We start from the raw sequence: 18,206 nt of genomic DNA, 5'->3' as shown, positions 1-18,206 counted from the left end.
ACTGTTTTTGAAGGGTTTGGGCATTGTTTTCCACACATAAATGCCTTCCCTTTTTGATCCTTGCCCCTCCTGTGGCAAAAAGAAGGCAAAAACAGACTCTTTCGGTCTGTATTTTATGTTTGCCTTCTGATCATGACCCTTGCACCTGCCCGCATTGCCAGCTCCTGTTCAAAAGAACTTTGAAGGGCAGAGAGAGAATTTGCCTCTATGGGCTGGCAGATAGAAGATCTTCCTCCAGAGGCAGGTCACTGCTGAAGGAGAGAGCATCCACAAGTAAGATCCCAGTTTGCTCTCCATCGGCGTCGTGCTTGGCGCCTCGAATCCCTTCTTCAGCGTCGAAAAGACCTTCAACGGCAGGCTCGCCGTCGAGAGAATACCGGTCGGCGTCTAGGATCACAGGTACGTCGATACCTCCACCGTCAACCAGGCGGCGATCGGTGTCGAGGCAGCGATGTCCGTTGGTGCGGGATCGCACAACGTCGAGAGACAGGTCGAGGTCACCGTCGAGGCGGCATTCGACGTCGAGGCATGCTCAGTCGTCGCAGGGTCACCAGTGATCGACGTCTAAGCGTAGATATGCGTCGGTGTCAACCAGGCGATTGTCCATGTCGAGTCAAGCTCCGCCGTTGCAGGTTCATCAGCAATCTGCTTCGAAGCACACCTCTCCGTCGACGTCATCCAAGTGGCGTTCGAAGTTTAGACAGATACCATCGCCTCCGTTGGCGTCGAGGTGACGTTCGGCGTCGAGGTCTAGATCACCTCCAGTGTCGCATTCGACGTGGAGGCCAAGAAAGACGACGTTGAGGGATTGTTTGACTTGGAGGAGGATTTCTCCGTCTAACCGGTCATCGGGGAGAGCGCAGGCAAGCTCACCGTCAAGAGCAAGATCTAGAGGCTCCGGGCATCCGGCGTCACTCCACTCAACGTCGAGGCATTCCGAAAGATCGACATCGGAGACGTTCAGATTCCAGAGTCACTCCCATTATGGTGACACAGAGCAGATCAACGTCAAGGCACTCACCAGAGACGTCTCATCGTTCTTCGCGACGGAGGTTGCGTTCAAGAACCCATGGGGCCTTTTCGCATTCTATCAGAAGTTCCCCACAGACAATTGCGTCATCTCGCAGTGCATCCATTGATTCCAAAGAACCTGCAGGTTCTCCTCCAAGAAGATCTCCGAGGAGGCAGAGATCCCCTTCGCTGCATCTCTCCCAGATGGCTCCAACCCCTACATCTCTGGAAGCCAGCATCTGCAGGTGCTACGCAAAGGGCAGCTGAATACCCGAGCCTGTTGCATAGATCTCCTTTGCAGCGCTTGGTGCAAGAAGTAGACAAGTCACCTAACACTCGCACCAGAGAGCACCGGGGCAGATCCCCTGATCGAAGGTCTGACCATGGCCATCGCTAAAGGCGGCGTACACCATCTTTGTCGTCATCAACGCACTCATCAAAGAGGGATTACTCTCCCACCCTCACAGATAGTCCGCCTAGCAGAGTGTCACCCATTGAGGATGTGAACACTTTCCATGATGTGCTTACCAGGGGTACAAAAGGGGGGTGGTGATGGACGGAGCATCTGAACCAATCAAACACTCACACCCAGTCAACATATCTGGGTTTAATCCATCACCGTTCTTTAGCCCACTCTGCCACCCCAGTTCAGACATGGCCATATGCAAATCAGTCTGACCCTGTGTCTCATGGGAACAGTCCAGCCGGAACTGCCAAGCCATGCCTTCCCTGGACCGGAAACAAGCTTCCTAGGACTGGTTTCTGGCAATACAGCCGTCTTCAGCCAGGCTTGCTTGAATCCAGTGGCAAAGTGAGCAAGGGACTCATGTCTGAGCATACCCTGCCAACTTATGGCCGATCTATTGACTGGGTGTGAGTGTTTGATTGGTTCAGATGCTCCGTCCATCACCACCCCCTTTTGTAGTGCTTACCAGGGGGGCACAGAAGTAGGCATTACCATGGCCACTACTCAGACAACTACATCCATTATCTTTGAGACGCTACATCAAAGATCTGTGTCAAGACCGTTGCTCCCCTTGGTACCGGGGGTCATCGAACCTGTAATAGATGTTTTCTAACCCCAGCTTCAGCAAAAGCTTATCTTAAAGAAATACAAGCCGACTGCATCGGATCCTCTATTTCTGAAATCGGATCTGTGCTGTAGATACACATGTTTTGCATAGACTATATAGCAGTATGCTCCCAAAGAGGTGGCTAACCAGTAGATGTTGCGTATGTCTGAAAAAGTCTTAAGCACTTCTTGCCCTACTTTGGCTTGTTGGCGTGCTAACCCATCCACCCCATAGTGTTTAGTAAATGTGTGTGGTGTTAGACCATGTTGCTGCCTTACAGATGTCAGCTAGAGGGATGTTACCTAAAAAGGCCATAGTAGCTCCTATTTTGTGAGTGGAATGCGCTCTAAGGTTTATTTATAGATAGTTCGTTTAGCTTTTGCATAGCAGGATTGGATGCATTTAACAATCCATTTGGAAATGAACAATTTAGAGATAGGATTGCCTTTGTGAGGTGGAGCAAATGCAACAAACAGTTGCTTTGTTTTACGAAAATCTTTTGTCCTTTCTATGTAGTACAATAACATTCTTCTGACATCAAATGTGTTAAGAGCTCGTTCTGCTACTGAATCAGGTTGAGGAGAACACCGGTAACTCAACTGATTGGTTAAGATGGAAAGCAAACTAGTTTGAGAAGGAATCTGGGATTGGTGCGAAGAACTACCCTATCTTTATAGAGCTGAAATGGGGGTTCTTCTAAGGTTAATGCCTGTAGCTCACCAATTCTCCTTAATGAGGTGATTGAAATGAGGAAGGCAACCTCCCATGAAAGAAAATGTAAAGGACAATTGTGTAATGGTTCTACGGGTGGACCCATAAGTCTTGTAAGTACAATGTTAAGATTCCACATTGGTCACTGAGGGATTCTTGGTGGTATTACTCTCTTTAAGCCCTCCATAAAAGCTTTAATAACTGGAACTCTCAAAGATAAATGTCTGTTTTGCAAATACGTAGCTACTGCTGCAAGGTGCAATCGAATAGAAGTTTAAGCTCACCCATTTTGCTATAGGTGCAAAAGGTAACAGATAATGTTTTGAACTGAAGCACCTAGAGGAATAATTTAGTTGTTACAATATACAACAAATTGTTTCCACTATGCTGCATAACAAGCTCTGGTAGTAGGGTTTATTGCTTCTTTCAGAATAGTCCAACAAGCTGATGGCAAATTTAAATATCCAAACTCTGCCTTAAGGAGCCAAATCGCTAAATTAAGCTCCTTTGGATTTGGATGCTCGGTTTTTCCATGGTTCCGAGTGAGAAGACTGCAGGTGAGATGTAGCTTTTGATGTGGAACTACTGACAGCTCTAACAGGGTGGTGTACCATGGTTGATGGGTCCATGTGGGAGCTACCAAAATCAGTCTAAGTGATGTTTGCCTGAGTTCCCCAACACGCAACATAAGAAATCAAAGTAGCAGAAAAGGGTAGGCAAATATCACTGATCCATTCATCCATGGGGCATTGCCTTTGGGGAGAGAGTGTGGGAACCTGGAGGCGAAGTTTAAGCATTGTGCGTTGTCTACTGTCGTGCACAGATCTATTTGTGGGTATCACCATTGTTGAAAGTATGGTTGGAGCACTTGGGGATTAAGTTCCCAGTGTATTTGCTGCTTCCTTCTGCTGCGGAGGTCAGCAATTTGATTGTTCACTCCTGGAAGGTGTTTTGTCAGAAGGTGAATCCTGTGATGGATTGCCCAGCTCTAAATTGTCTGAGAGAGGCGTGACAGTTGAGTTGAAAAGTGTCACCGCCGTTTTTGTACATAGTACATCTGTCATGTTGTCCGTGCGGACTAGGACAACTTTACCTTTGAGATGAGACTGAAAAGCTTTCAGCGCTAGAAATACTGCTAAAAGCTCTAGGTTGATGTGTAGATGTTTGTGCTTGGTGTCCCAGAGACCCTGGATTCTGTAATCTTTGAGATGGGCACCCCAACCTGATAGAGATGCATCTGCTGTTAGCACAATCTGTGGAATAGGGTCGATGAAAGGCTGCCCTTTTGATACATTTTGTGGGTTCCACCACTGCAGAGAGCGATGGGTGCAGCTGTCTACCAACACTAGATCTGTTAATTGACCCCGTGACTGATTCCACTGAAATGCTAAGCGTTATTGTAGCAGACGCATGTGTAGTCATACATGGGGCAATATTGCGATGCATGACGACATCATCCCAAGTGGCTACATGAAAGTCCTGCTTGTAAGGTTTGGTTAGCCTGGAACTGTTGCAATAGATTTTGGATATCGCGAATTCTGGCTGTATTGGGAGAGGCTAGAGCTGTGTCCGTTTCGAGATAAGATTGTATCTGTGAAGACTGTAGGTGAGACTTTTGCATGTTGACCATGAAACCCAATTGGAGCAGGTGTAGCGTGGTCTGAGTGTGTTCTAGACGCTTCTGGTGTACGCTGGCTTTGAGCCAGTCGTCTAGGTACGGGAAGACATGATTTCGTGGTCTTCTGAGATGAGCTGCCACTACTGCTAGACATTTGGTAAACTCTGAGAGCAGTAGTTGCTCTGAATGGGAGTACTTTAAACTGATAGTGTTTGCCTGCTTTCACAAATCTGAGAGATTTGCGATGAGCTGGATGAACAGGAATGTGAAAATATGCATCTTTTAAATCTAGTTTGGACGTAAAATGGCCTTGCTGTAGAAGTGGAAGGACCGGTTGAAGCGCTACCATTTGGAAATGTTCTGACAGTATGTACTGGTTTAACACTCTGAGATCCAAAATTGGTCTTAAGGGGCCATCCTTTTTGGGGATTAGAAAATAGAGCGTAAACCCCTGAACTTTGGTACTGTAATGGTATTGGCTCTATGGCTCTCTTTTCTAAGAGAGATTGTACATCTTGTATGAGTACCTGTTAGTGGTCTGACGACAGTTTGTGAATGTGAGGTGGAATGTTTGGAGGATTGGTGGTAAGCGCCAGGCAATAACCATGTCTGATCAGGTCGATCGCCCATTTGTTGGTTGTTATGGATTGCCGAGTGGGTAGAAACTGTTGAAGTCTTTCCTGACAGGTGTTTAGTAATCTGGGTGGGGGGAGTGCTGGGGCAGCAAGTCCCTGTTTGTTGGGGGAGGCATGTTACGCGCTGTGGTGCCTTTCACGCCTACCCTTGGAATGGTTTCTTCTATAGAAACCTCTAGAGGGAGAGGATTGGGTGTTGCCTTTATAAGAGGAAGCATTTGGGTCTGAAGATGTAGTTTTCGACACTGCTCTGTAAAAGGAGCGGCAAAAGGAGCCTCTATTTGATGGGGACTGGAGCGCTCCCATGGACTATGCCACTTCGGTGTCTTTTTTTTAATTTTTTCTAAAGACTGATCGACTTTAGGACCAAACAGGTGTCCTTTGTCAAAAGGGGTGTGTAAAATGGACTGCTGAACCTCAAGTTTAAACACCGAAATCCTAAGCCATGCATGCCTTCTAAGGAGAATGCTGGTATTGATTTCCCTAGCCGCTGTGTCAGCAGCATCTAGAGCACATCTGATTGAAGAATTCGAAATTAGTTTCCCCTCTTGAACTAACTCTTGGCTTTGTGTTCATCTGGGAGGTATTAGAGTTGTTGTTATCCAGTATTTGGGTGTCTTTCATAGATTCACATGCCTGAATCATTCCCCGTCGTCGAGACGGGAGCCTCCGGTATATAAAAAAGTAATGTCCTAGAGACATACATAGAAAAGAATAGGCCTAAGGGTCTCACCTTAGTAGCCTATCCACGTCCTTTTGCAGGAAGGACCAAACAGAGCAGGCCCCAAGGGTCCCACCTTGGTGGCCTATCTGGGTCCTTTTGTAGAAAAGAACTAAATGAAGAAAACAGCCAATCAGCTACTACCTCCTTCTAGAACCTTCCTGCCAGGAGCCCAAGTCTCTCAGATTTTCTACCGCACGTTGTGCTAGGGAGTCTCCACCGGAGTTCTCCTCAGGAATTTCTCTTTTTCTTCAAAAGCGACTTTATTTGTCTTCTACAGTTATGTCTGATAGCCAGAAGAGAGGTCTTTTCCGGGCCTGTTCCTCCTGCAGCAAAAAACGACTTCATGTAGAGGATAAACATGAAACATGTTTATATTGCCTCTACCCTCACCATCAAGCAAAGGACTGCAAAATATGTCGGACCTTCTCGAACAAGACCCTCAAGGACAGAGAAGGAAGACTACTTTTATGGCTTAACAGACTCAAGAACAAAACAGACGACTTTGTGTCGGAAGGTGAGAGTGTGTCTGGAGTCTCACAATTTTCCTTGAAGAGGCCAAGGGTTTCTTCCCCTAGCCCCACAGACACCCCTCCTATGAAGACTTCTAAAAAGTCCTCAGAGGGCAGGCCATCTGTGTCTGGCAAGGACCTTCCTGTCCCCAGGAAGCAGCCGCTGGTCCCGACGACAACAGCGTCGATGGTTCACTCAGCGCAGAAAACTGTCTCAACGTCGACGACGACAGTGTCGACGATGACTGCATCGTCGGCTTCCTCCTCGATGACGAGGACGACGCCTTCATCGTCGGCGAGTAGACCTACGCCGTCGACCATCCCGGTCACTACATCGACGGCGAGGACATCGTCGTCGACGACGAGACCATCGACGACGACACCGTCGACGAAAACAACGCCGTCGACGAACATCCCGTCGACGGTGGGAAAGCCGTCGACGACGGGTACACCGTCGACGGTGGAGAAATTGCCGTAGACGAAAATGACGTCGATGAAGACGCCGTCGTCACAACCACCGTCGACGACGAGTAAATTGCCGCCGGCGAAAATACCTGCCACGGCGCTGTCAACTCCAGCGTCGACGTCTACAGGACCATGGAAGGAGTCTGCACTCTTATCACACGCCATGGATGCCTTTCCACCGCAAGTGAGCCATGTCACGGTAAAAATTACTAAAAGGCCTATCACGCCACTTCAGACGTCGCCCGGTAGGGTGCAACAGCTACCTCCGGCCTGTCTATTGCAAGGTCAGGAGTCGGACGAAGACTCCTTTACGCAAGCCACTAGTCCATCAGACCTGGTACTTAAGTGCCAAACCACAGACGAACCGGAAGAGGAGGACGACCTTCTACAACAACCGGTCCAACCTCCAACCCAGACACACGTTACTCCTATGGTGTCTCCTCGCATCCATCGTCTCAGACCTACAGTTCCTCATAAAGGATTATAAGGAAAGGTTTCCAGAGAAACCCTCTGCGCCTGCGCTTCCAGCTGCACAGGCGCCAGCTCCTTCATCTCGCCATAAGCCAGCTCCCCTGGTCCTTGAAAAGGTGCAGGTGCCAATTCGAGACACTCCCTCATCTGACGAAGAGGAGAGGGAACAGGAGGAAGGTGAAGTCGATGACGACCAGTCGGACCCGGATGCTGACCAGGACTATGTGGCACATTCTCCAGCCTCTCCAGATCCACGGACCTCGGAATCCCCACCTGCAGACATCGGTGCATTCCACAACATCGAGCGGGCTGCCAAGAGGTTCCATATGTCCATGGAAACTCAGGAAACTGAATGTTTCCTTTACGATTTCAAGGAGCCCACTAAGAAGTCAACAAGATCGATCCCAATCATTGACTTTATATGGAAGCAGGGCAAACAACTCATGCAAACTCCTGCTTCTACACAGGTGGTAGTGCCCAGACTTGATAAAAAATACAAGGCCACCTCATCGGCGCCAGCATGCCTAACGGGTCACCCCAAAGCGGATTCCGTGGTGACTCAGGCGGTGCAGAAGAACTCGAGAAACCCAGCCTCGCCCCTGTCGACGCCACCTGACAAGGAAGGCAGCAAACTGGATGCCGTTGGCAAACGCTTCACTACCACGTCAGCCATGACGGTGAAAGTGGCTAACTCAATTGCACTACTGGGCCGTTACAATCGCCAACTCTGGGCGGACATTGCGCCCTATCTTTCCAACCTGCCAGAAGATCTCAGGGAGGAAGCACATTCACTTCTCTTAGAAGGCCAGACCTCTGCTTCCGAGCTTATCGATTGTGCCATTGACGCCGCCATGACTGGTTTCCGGCAACTGGCAGGAGCTGCAGTCCTGAGACGACCGGGTTGGCTCAAGGCCACCACTTTCCGCCAGGAGGTACAAACCAGGATCTTAGATATGCCATACAATGGCCAGCACCTCTTTGGTGAACAGATCGACGCAGCCCTCGCCACCATTAAAAAGGACACTGACACCGCCAAGGCTCTGGGTACTCTACAATTCCGGACCCAGTCCTTTCGTGGCAACAGGGGAAGAGGCCAACCTGCTTACAGAGGTTCCTACCAAAATCGGTCTTCCTACTCGTATTCGCAGAGCAAACCGCAATTTCAACAGCGGCAACCACAACAGGGACGCCAGTCTTCCTACGGCAAGTCCAATTACCGAGGAAAAGGTCAAAAACGACCTGCTGCCAACAGACAATGACTTGTCTCCCCGGCTAGCCCCTCCACCACCACATTCTTAACGACTTGGAGGAAAGCTAACACACTTTCTCAAAAATTGGCAAACTTTGACAACGGATCGGTGGGTCCTCCAACTCATTCAATTTGGACATTCCCTGGAATTCATCTCCATCCCCCCAACGACACCGCCTTGCCAACGATCCCACAGGCACCTACGATTACTTCTTCAGGAAATAGCTTCCATGCTAAAGAAGGGAGCAATAGAGAGAGTTCCACGGGCCCACAAGGGAAAAGGCTTCTACTCTCACTCCTTTCTAATCCACAAAAAAGGAAAGAAGTGGCGGCCAATCCTGGACCTCAGGGGACTCAACGTGTTCCGTATGGTGACTCTGCAGGAAATCCTTGGTCTTCTGGAGGAAGGGGACTACATGACGTCCTTAGACCTTCAGGACGCCTACTACCATATACCAATTCTCAAAGGGCACAGGAAGTTCCTCAGGTTTGCGGTGGCGGGACACCACTACCAATTCCGTGTCCTTCCATTCGGCCTCAAATCTGCCCGAGGATATTTACCAAATGCCTATCACCCATGGCAGCATTCCTTCGTCAACAAGGCCACCAGGTGTTTCCATACCTGGACGACTGGTTGGTAAAGGCACCAACAGCGGCCGCCGCAGCCTCATCCTCCAGCGCCTGTCTGGATATTTTCCACCGCCTGGGACTGACCCTCAACACCGAAAAGTCGACTCTGGAACCCACCAAGGTCATCACCTTCCTTGGAGCGACTCTGGACACGGAGCGTGTCAAAGCTTTCCCCTCTCAGGAGAGGAAGGTCAAACACATCTCCTTGGCCAAGGCAGTGGCTTCGCGGAAAACTATTTCGGTCCGCACGTTCAAGTCCCTTCTCTGCATGATGTCTTCGTGCATACTGCTCATTCCCCACTGCCGCCTAAAAATGCGTCCTCTCCAAGAGGAACTGACAAAGCAATGGACACAAGCCACAGGTTCCTTCGAGGACCGCATACGAGTCACCCGACCCATTGTCAACCACTTGCAATGGTGGACATCACTCAACCATCTGTCAAGGGGTCTGCCGTTCCTGCTTCCAGCAGAACCACACGTAATAACTACGGACGAATCCCTGGAAGGTTGGGGAGCAGTCCTACAGGAACTCCAGATCAACGGCAAATGGACGACACAGGAAACCAAGCTCCATATCAATCTGCTAAAGTTAAGAGCGGTCTTCCTGGCTCTACAGGCGTTTCTACCACGCATTCGAAACTCCCCAGTGCTCGTCAAGACGGACAACACCACGACGATGCACTACCCGAACAAACAGGGGGGGACACGTTCGATCTCGTTATCTCGAGAATCGCAAAGAGTCTGGAACTGGCTTCTGGAACATGGAATAACATTGAAAGCGGAGTACGTCCCGGGCAAGGACAATGTCTTGGCGGACGCCCTGAGCAGGGAGAGATCTCCTTCCCACGAATGGGAACTGGACTCGGAGGTGCTGGACAGTATCTTCGAGGAGTGGGGCACCCCGACAATAGACCTCTTTGCCACCAGAGAGAACGCCAAATGCCCAAGCTTCGCAAGCAGGTATCACCACTCAGGAACCCTCAGGAATGCATTTTCTATCGCATGGCGCAACGTATTTGCGTACGCCTTTCCGCCATTCCCACTGATACCCAGGGTTCTCAGGAAGATGAAATCAGAACCCTGCACTCTGATCCTAATTGCTCCATCCTGGCCGAGGCAGCACTGGTTCACGGAGCTTCATCGCCTCTCTGCCCGGCCCCCGCTTCGCCTGCAGCAGTTTCCGGCCCTGATCAAGATGTCCCATGGGCAGGTCATCCACCCGAACCTGAGCTCTCTGAAGTTGTCAGCCTGGCTCCTGAGTACCGCGAATTCAGCCGCCTGAACATCCCGCAGGAGTGCAGAGATGTCCTTGCGAAAGCTAGAGCTGACAGCACTAACAAAACCTACTCACTAAAATGTAAGCGGTTCTGTTCCTGGTGTGTGGATAATGGCTTGCACCCCTTCCACGCCACTCCACAGCAGCTGCTGCCGTACTTATTGCATCTTGCGCAATCAGGCCTTGCACATGGATCCATCAAAGTGCATCTAGCGGCGATTTCCAGGTTCACAAGAACGCCTACGGGGCCGTCTCTGTGGGCGGACAGACTTGTCAAACAATTCCTAAAAGGCCTATTTCGGTCCTTTCCACGACCACGACCAATTCCTCCATCGTGGCACCTCAATGTGGTTCTTCATCAACTAATGAAGCATCCCTTCGAACCCATCCATAAGGCGGAGATCAAGTTCCTCTCCTGGAAAACGGCCCTCCTCCTGGCGCTCACCTCTGCCAGAAGGGTCAGTGAGTTACAGGCTCTATCCATCCAGGATCCCTTTCTACAATTCAGGGAGGACAGAGTCATCCTGCGGACTAACCCTCGGTTCATTCCAAAAGTCCCCTCGGACTTCCACCTTAACGAACTAGTGGTGCTTAGATCATTCTTTCCAAATCCTGCCACTGCAGCCGAAAGAACTCTCCATTCTCTGGATCTGAAGAGATGTCTTAAATTCTACATCGACAAGACACAACACTTCCGGAAGTCATCCCAACTCTTTATTGCCTTTAGTAGACCACGGCTAGGCATGCCCCTGACGAAGCAGAGTATCTCAAGATGGATCTCTTCTGCGATCACCTTTTGTCACGACAAGGCCGGACGGCCTTTAGACTCACGAGTCAAAGCTCATTCGACAAGAGCCATGTCCACGTCTGCGGCGCTGTTCGCTGGAGTGCCGATATTGGACATCTGCAGAGCGGCGACCTGGAAGTCCCCGCACACCTTCACCAGGCACTACTGCCTGGATACTGAGCTGATGAAGGATGCAGCAGTGGGCCGAGCAGTGCTTCGCCATCTATTCCAGTGAGGTGAGCCTTCCGACATCCCTCCATCCTTTACTGGTATACACATTCTATTACTGTATTTATATGGCAATGCATTTTGTGCTTTCTAGTCACGTGATATGTTTTATCTACGTACTCATACCTGATGTTTCATACAGAATGTGCATGATGTATTGCTCGCTACTCTGATTCAGGCATGTGAATCTATGAAAGACACCCAAATACTGGATAAGAAATGCGTTACTTACCTGTAAATGCAGTTATCCAGTATTAGTGTCTTTCATAGATTCACATGCACCCTCCCGCCTCCCCTGGCAGGGCTCACCTTTCTCTCTAATGAGTTTACGCCTAACTAGCTTTGTGCGTACGAAAATCTGAGAGACTTGGGCTCCTGGCAGGGAAGGTTCTAGAAGGAGGTAGTAGCTGATTGGCTGTTTTCTTTATTTAGTCCTTTTCTACAAAAGGACCCAGATAGGCCACCAAGGTGGGACCCTTGGGGCCTGCTCTGTTTGGTCCTTCCTGCAAAAGGACGTGGATAGGCTACTAAGGTGAGACCCTTAGGCCTATTCTTTTCTATGTATGTCTCTAGGACATTACTTTTTTATATACCGGAGGCTCCCGTCTCGACGACGGGGAATGATTCAGTCATGTGAATCTATGAAAGACACTAATACTGGATAACTGCAGTTACAGGTAAGTAACGCATTTCTTCCATCTCATCCCAGCGTGCCCTATCATACCTAGCTAGTAGGCCCTGTGTGTTTGCAATGCCCCAGTGGTTAGCGGCTTGAGCAGCCACGCATTTCCCCGAGGCTTCTATCAGCATAGATTCTTTATGGGCGGTGCATCGCCAGAGGCTTGCGAATTAGCTCTTTTGCGAGCATAGGACACCACTAGGGAGTCGAGAGGTAATTGTCCTTTGATTAAACACAGGATCAAATGGTGAAGGCTTACATTTTTCATCGACTCGAGTTAAAATACGTGCTCACATAGGGTCTTTGAAGATGTCCTCTGCATACCTCATCATGCCCTTTAGCATAGGGATTTTTTTACTTGACCTGTGTGTGGACCTAAGTGTTTCAAATAAAAAGTATTCTTCTAAAGACTCTGTATGTAAATGTAGCCCATGATACTCTGCTGCTCCAGCAAAAAGTTGTTAAGACACATTATTGTCCGTTGGTGATGGCCTTGCAGGGTAAAAGTCTGGGTCAGTATCTAATGGAGGATCAATGGTGTAATCATTCCATGGGTCTACAGGCAAACTAGTGTCTTTTTAATCAATATCATCACCTTCATGCTATGTATGTGGAGATCCCTGAGGTGTTGTGTAAAATATCTTGAATTGGTAAATGTGGAGAAGATGGTGGAGGGGATTGCAGGGCAGGATAAGCAGGGCTGGTAGCCATGTTCTTTTTCTTCAGAGGAATCTTATATGGAAGGTCCTCTGAAAGACGTATGCATTTGGCTGGTGTTTTAGCAAAAATATGTCCTGTATCCAAATTGATATACATTTTTGGGTTTAGGATCCATTTTGACTTTAAGAAGGTCTAAAATTGCTTTGGGAGGCTCTGAGAGGCTGTTGTTCAATTTTGGCACAGAGATAGATTTGCTTTTGGGAGCTGAAGGTTTTGGCTCCGAAGCATGTTTTTGTTTCGGAGCAGAGGGTTTCGGCTCCAAACTCGATTTGTCCTTTGAACCTGAAGGTTTCGGATCCGAAGAGGATTTCGACCAACTCAGTCCTGTGCCAGAAGCCTTTATTTGTTTTGGTGCCAAGCCTGGAGGGGGCGTTGGAAACATACTCTTGGTCCTGACCTTGGCCAGAAGTCGGAGGTGGTACCGTAGCCTTATGCTTTTTGGAATAGGTTATTCGGGGCAAGCGGTCTTCAGCACTCACGGCACCCTGTCCTGGAGGCACGTCTTTAGACTCCGTATCAATCTTGAGTTCAGAATCCGACTCTGGAACGGAGAAGGCCTCTTCTGCCGCCGACTCTTCGATCTCTTCCTGCTCGGATTCTTCATCGAAGATATCTGGGATGTGTTGAATGTTTTGGTGTTGCAGTTCTCGTCGTCGAGCCTGACGATAGATTTGGACCAAAACGATTTACAGGCGTCAGTCATCCTCATTGTGCTCCGGAGAGAGGCACAAGTTGATGTAAGTTGGTGCAAGGGTTCTTGGCATGGCCCGAGGACAGAATTTGAATGAAGTCCGTTCCATCAGCAGAATGCTGGACCGATGCAGCTAGAACCAAAGGGCCGCCCACAAGGTTTTCAATCGAAGATGGAGAATTTGTTGACCATTTCTCAGAGAACAGGGAAACTCATACGAAAACCATACCGTCGAGGGTAGAGTGGATTGCGTACCGAGGGGAACCCGAAGAACGGTTTCGGAGCGCAGCAATATTTCCCGATGGCGGCAAAAAAAATCTAAAACTGGAGTCGGTGCCTATTTGCACCATCACTGAAAGGAGGAGTCACCTTACCTCGTGACTGGAAAGACTTCTTTGAAGGAAAACACTTGCAAACATCCGGACCCAACACTAGATGGCAGGAGTGTGCAAAGCATGTGGATCTACAACACACATGCCTCGAGCCGGTTTGTAGACTACTGCCTCATGAAACGCACACATCCTCTCACACCTAAAGTTCAAGATATTGTTGACCTTCTACATTTGCAGAAGTTAGGCCTAGCTCATACCTTGATCAGCTGCCTATCTACGGAAGACCAAAGGTTTCATTATTTAGAATACCTGTTATTAAAGCGTTCATGGAAGGCATGGAGTTATTCTGACCGAACCCCCCCAGTTCCAGTTTCGAACCTAAACATTGTCCTCAGTAGGCCTATGGGTCTCCCATTTTAACCTCTTCACTCTTTCCCACTGCCGTTTCTATCTTGGAAGCTGACCTTCCTTATAGCCATCACTTCCCTACAACGAATCGGTGAGATACTCGCTCTCCCTTTATAAGAGCCTTTTTTTCCAAGTGAGTCATGATAGTGGTACTCCCAACCAATCTAAAATTCCTTTCTAAAGTAGTATCCAGTTTCCACCTTAATCAGACAATTGAACTACCAGCCTTCTTTCCAAAACCAGAATCTATAGCAGAACGTGCCGTACATTCTGTTGATGTTTAAAGAACACTCATGTACTATATTAATGGAACAAAACCATTTCGTAAGACCCAACAACTGTTTGTGTCATACAACAGACCTCACAAGAGACCAGCAATTTCCAAAGCGGGAGTAGTATCTTGGTTAGTACATACATGCAAACGTAATATGCAAAAGCTAAAACAACTCTTACAGGAGCTTCCATGGCTTTCTTGGGTAACATACCGTTAGCTGATATCTGCAAAGCAGCTACCTGGTCTACCGCACATACCTTCACTACACATTACTGTTTGGACGCTATGGCCAGATAGCAAGCTAGAGTTGGCCCGACTCTCCTACATACACTTTCTAGACTTCTGCAACATCTTCTGGCTAAGCCACTGCTTTTGAGAGGACTGCTTTACAGTCCATGCACAGCATATGTATCTACGGCTACACATACCACGAATAGAAAATGTTACTTTCCCTGTAAGCATCTGTTCCTGGCATGTAGTGCTGTAGATTGACAAGTGCCTACTCTCCTACCCAGTCGCCTCATGTTGTTGCAGACTCTGTATTCCTTTTCTTATTAAATTTCATTTGCATGGTCATTTTTAGTCTTGCCCCTCATGCGGGGGAAAAAAAACAATCTAACAATTGAGCCGATGCCCAAACGCAATGCCACCTACTAGGTGACCCTGTGACTCAGACTTCCTTTAAATAAAAAAAAAATGTACACGTCCAGGCCCAACACTAGATGACTAAGTATGCACAGTTTGTGAATCTACAGCACTACATGCCATGAACAGATGCTTACAGCGTAAGTAACCTATTCCTTCTGGTGGATATTCAGCAGATTCCTTACAGCATCCCTCCTCCCTGTTCCATGGGCTAGTCTCCCTTCCAATCTGGAAAGGTCCCAGTCTGGAAGTCTGTATGCCTTTATTGACTGATTATTGTTAGTCTTTATATCCGAAGGTGTGAACAGAGTCCAGAAAGAAACAGATGTAAGCGCACAGTGCTGGCATTTATATGCAGCTCCGTTTTATACTTCTGTGCCAGAACTAAATCAGTGCGGAGCTGCACAATGCCACCTACAGGTGTGCAGTAACAATGTTACAATCTTCTGGATACTTTTTGGAGCCTGGGAATAGTCAGAAGGTGTCTACCAGGGAGTGTTACAGAAGGTAAGTACATGGTCATTTATCGGGCCCCCAGAAAGGTCACGATCCCATCATTTGTAAAAAAAAAAAAAAATTAAAAAATCGATTTGACGACATTTGTTACATTTGGCTCAAGCCAAGTCACAATCATCCGCTATCAAAGTGCAACTATCGCAATCTACAGAAAAGGTCCTCTTTAGACAGCAATTTCTTTAACGCCTAAAAACGTCTTCTTACTAAAGTCTCTTCACCTCCTCGGGAACTTAATTTAATGTTATCAAAACCTTTGGGCAATTTTGACTCTATTTGCAAGACTTCATTACAGCATTTATCTCAGAGGATCAATTTTTAGTGGATCCCTTCTGCACGTAGAGTTAGTGAGATTCAAGCCCTTTCGGCAGCTGAGCCCTTTACCACGTTGCAGACTGGTCATGCCGACCTACCCATTATTTATTTTAATGGTTTGGAATTTTCATACCATCAAAGGCATAATTCTACCAGTTTTCTTTAGCAATCCAACTGTCCCAGCTGAGCATTCTTTACACTCCTTGATGTCGGGAGAGTGTTGTGGTTTCATTAGCCCCGCCCCATATCACCTTTGAGAGTGCTTCAAGCTGTGAAATCAGATCTGCAACAAGGTGGCAGTGGGGCAACTAAGGAAAAATTGAATTCAGAGTGAAACGCTTCCAAGAGCTTAGTTAGAAGACAGTTTACACAGTTGAGTGTTAGGTTTGTAAGAGATTGATGCATTAAGGGCTCAAATTGTTTTAAAGTGAGCTTACTCCTGAACAATGTTTTGTCTGTCCCTATCTGTTGTGAGGAGGATGTTGCTGACAGCTCAGTAAAGAACAGGGTTGTTAATTTATGGCCCGTGGGCTGCTAGCTCATCGGCAGATATTTCCTCGCAGCAGAGACCTTCTTCTGGGATCTCTACTAAGCAGAGTTGTATCATTGAAATAAAGCTACTCCTCTTGAGGTTTTTTTTTCCTGTTAATTCTGCTTTACAAGCAACCTCATTTTAATGTGTATAGTCAGTTTAGCTTGTTTAATGAGCAGGGCTGCCCCTGCTGATAGAACATGCTGAAATGATTGTAGAAACAAACTTCAGAAAAAAAGGTAAACCAATTTGTAGTAGTCATTATTTATACTCCTTTTGTTATGGACTTTGTTTCTACAGCCAGCTCACCTTGACCTGTGAGGGAGGGAACCCTGGTCATTAGAGAAGGCTTAGCGGAGCAGACTGGATGTGCATTCAAATGTATGGGAACCGTGATTGAGTACAAGTGGGGTGAATGTCAGACAGATAGAAAAAAAATTATTGTATATATATATTTTATATTTATTTTGCTGCCCTTGAGCCTACAGGTACTGACATTTAAAATGTAATCTACAGACAACTTAAATGAAAACATAATGCAAGTTAAACTAATAAGTGGAACTGTGTAGTTTTTGAAGTAAATCTCAGTTGGTTAATGTGATCACAACAGACTTCAATTTGTCTGCGTGTAACTGGAGTCTTTCATTCCCAACGTGATCAAACACATAGCTTAAATTAGCACTATCAAGGTCTACATAATTTTGATATCTTTGACTTAATAACAATGTGACAAAATAGAGTTTTGGTTGTACACCCGGTCTAAAAGACTCATTGTTTATAAAAGATATACAAATGTGTATGTAGATCAGTGATATTTTCTTTTCTTACTGTCCTTTCTTTTTTTTAATATTGCAGACTGCAATTTTATTGCTTCGTATTGATGACATTGTCTCTGGGCACAAGAAGAAGGGAGACAATCAAGATCGAGGAGCTCCAAATCCAGACCAAGAATAAAAGAACAAATTTAACATGGAAATCTAGGATATTGCAGTACTCATACAGCTGAATTCAACCACTCCACTTTCTTGCTGCAGCAGCTTTTCCAGTCCAGCAAGGAGTGTGTTAAACAGTACTCATTGTTTGAAGCAAATTGTTGAAGATGAGAACTCATGAGTAAGGGACACTTACCCTATTCTAGTTGAGAGAATGATTGTCTTCACTTGTGTTGAAACTTATCCATAACTTTTTGCTGCCTACAATAAAGGTAAAAAAGATTGTTTTGGACTCCGTTGTTGTAAGGAGTTGTTTTTACTTCTTCATTATGAGAACACACTTGACAGAATTGTTCTCCAACATTGGGGTAGCAGTAATTAACATAACTTACAATGGCATAAAGGCATTGAATTTAATAGCTTATCCATTTAATTTAAAAAGAACCAAACTACAGCCAATAAGATAACCGCACCCTTAGAACACTCCCAACAGAGGCATCTTCCTTCAGATTTTCACTGCACATTGCATGAGAGGGAGTCTCCCAGAGCTCTTCTCAGTTCTTCTGATTCCAGATTACTTTTAACTGTGTTCCAGTATGTTAAAACGTATGAAAAAGTGACTTTTTAGACCTTGTTGGACCTGTGGTAAGGAAAGGCTGCACTCTGAAGATCTCAAGAGATTGTATCTACTGCCTTAATTCCACCCACAAGGTGAAAGGCTTAAAAATCTGCAGGCCCTTTTCTACTGAAACACTCAAAAGATTGTGAGGGAAGGGTT

At 47.1% G+C, this 18,206-nt stretch overlaps 1 protein-coding gene across 1 annotated transcript in view; it reads left to right on the top strand.

Moving 5' to 3' along the window:
• The window catches only part of CCT3 (chaperonin containing TCP1 subunit 3), a 194,239-nt gene extending 176,519 nt beyond the window's left edge, over positions 1–17,720 (top strand). The window contains exon 14 of the mRNA XM_078670260.1: positions 17,352–17,720. Coding sequence (XP_078526386.1) covers positions 17,352–17,450 — 99 coding nt within the window. The 3' untranslated portion in view covers positions 17,451–17,720. The remainder of the gene's footprint in view (positions 1–17,351) is intronic.
• Positions 17,721–18,206: the final 486 nt, after the last annotated feature.

Source organism: Lissotriton helveticus, chromosome 12, assembly GCF_964261635.1.
Source record: "Lissotriton helveticus chromosome 12, aLisHel1.1, whole genome shotgun sequence".
In the NCBI taxonomy this organism is placed as follows: domain Eukaryota; kingdom Metazoa; phylum Chordata; class Amphibia; order Caudata; family Salamandridae; genus Lissotriton; species Lissotriton helveticus.
Note: the sequence above shows the minus strand (reverse complement) of the source record. Positions and strands in the feature narration are given on the sequence as shown.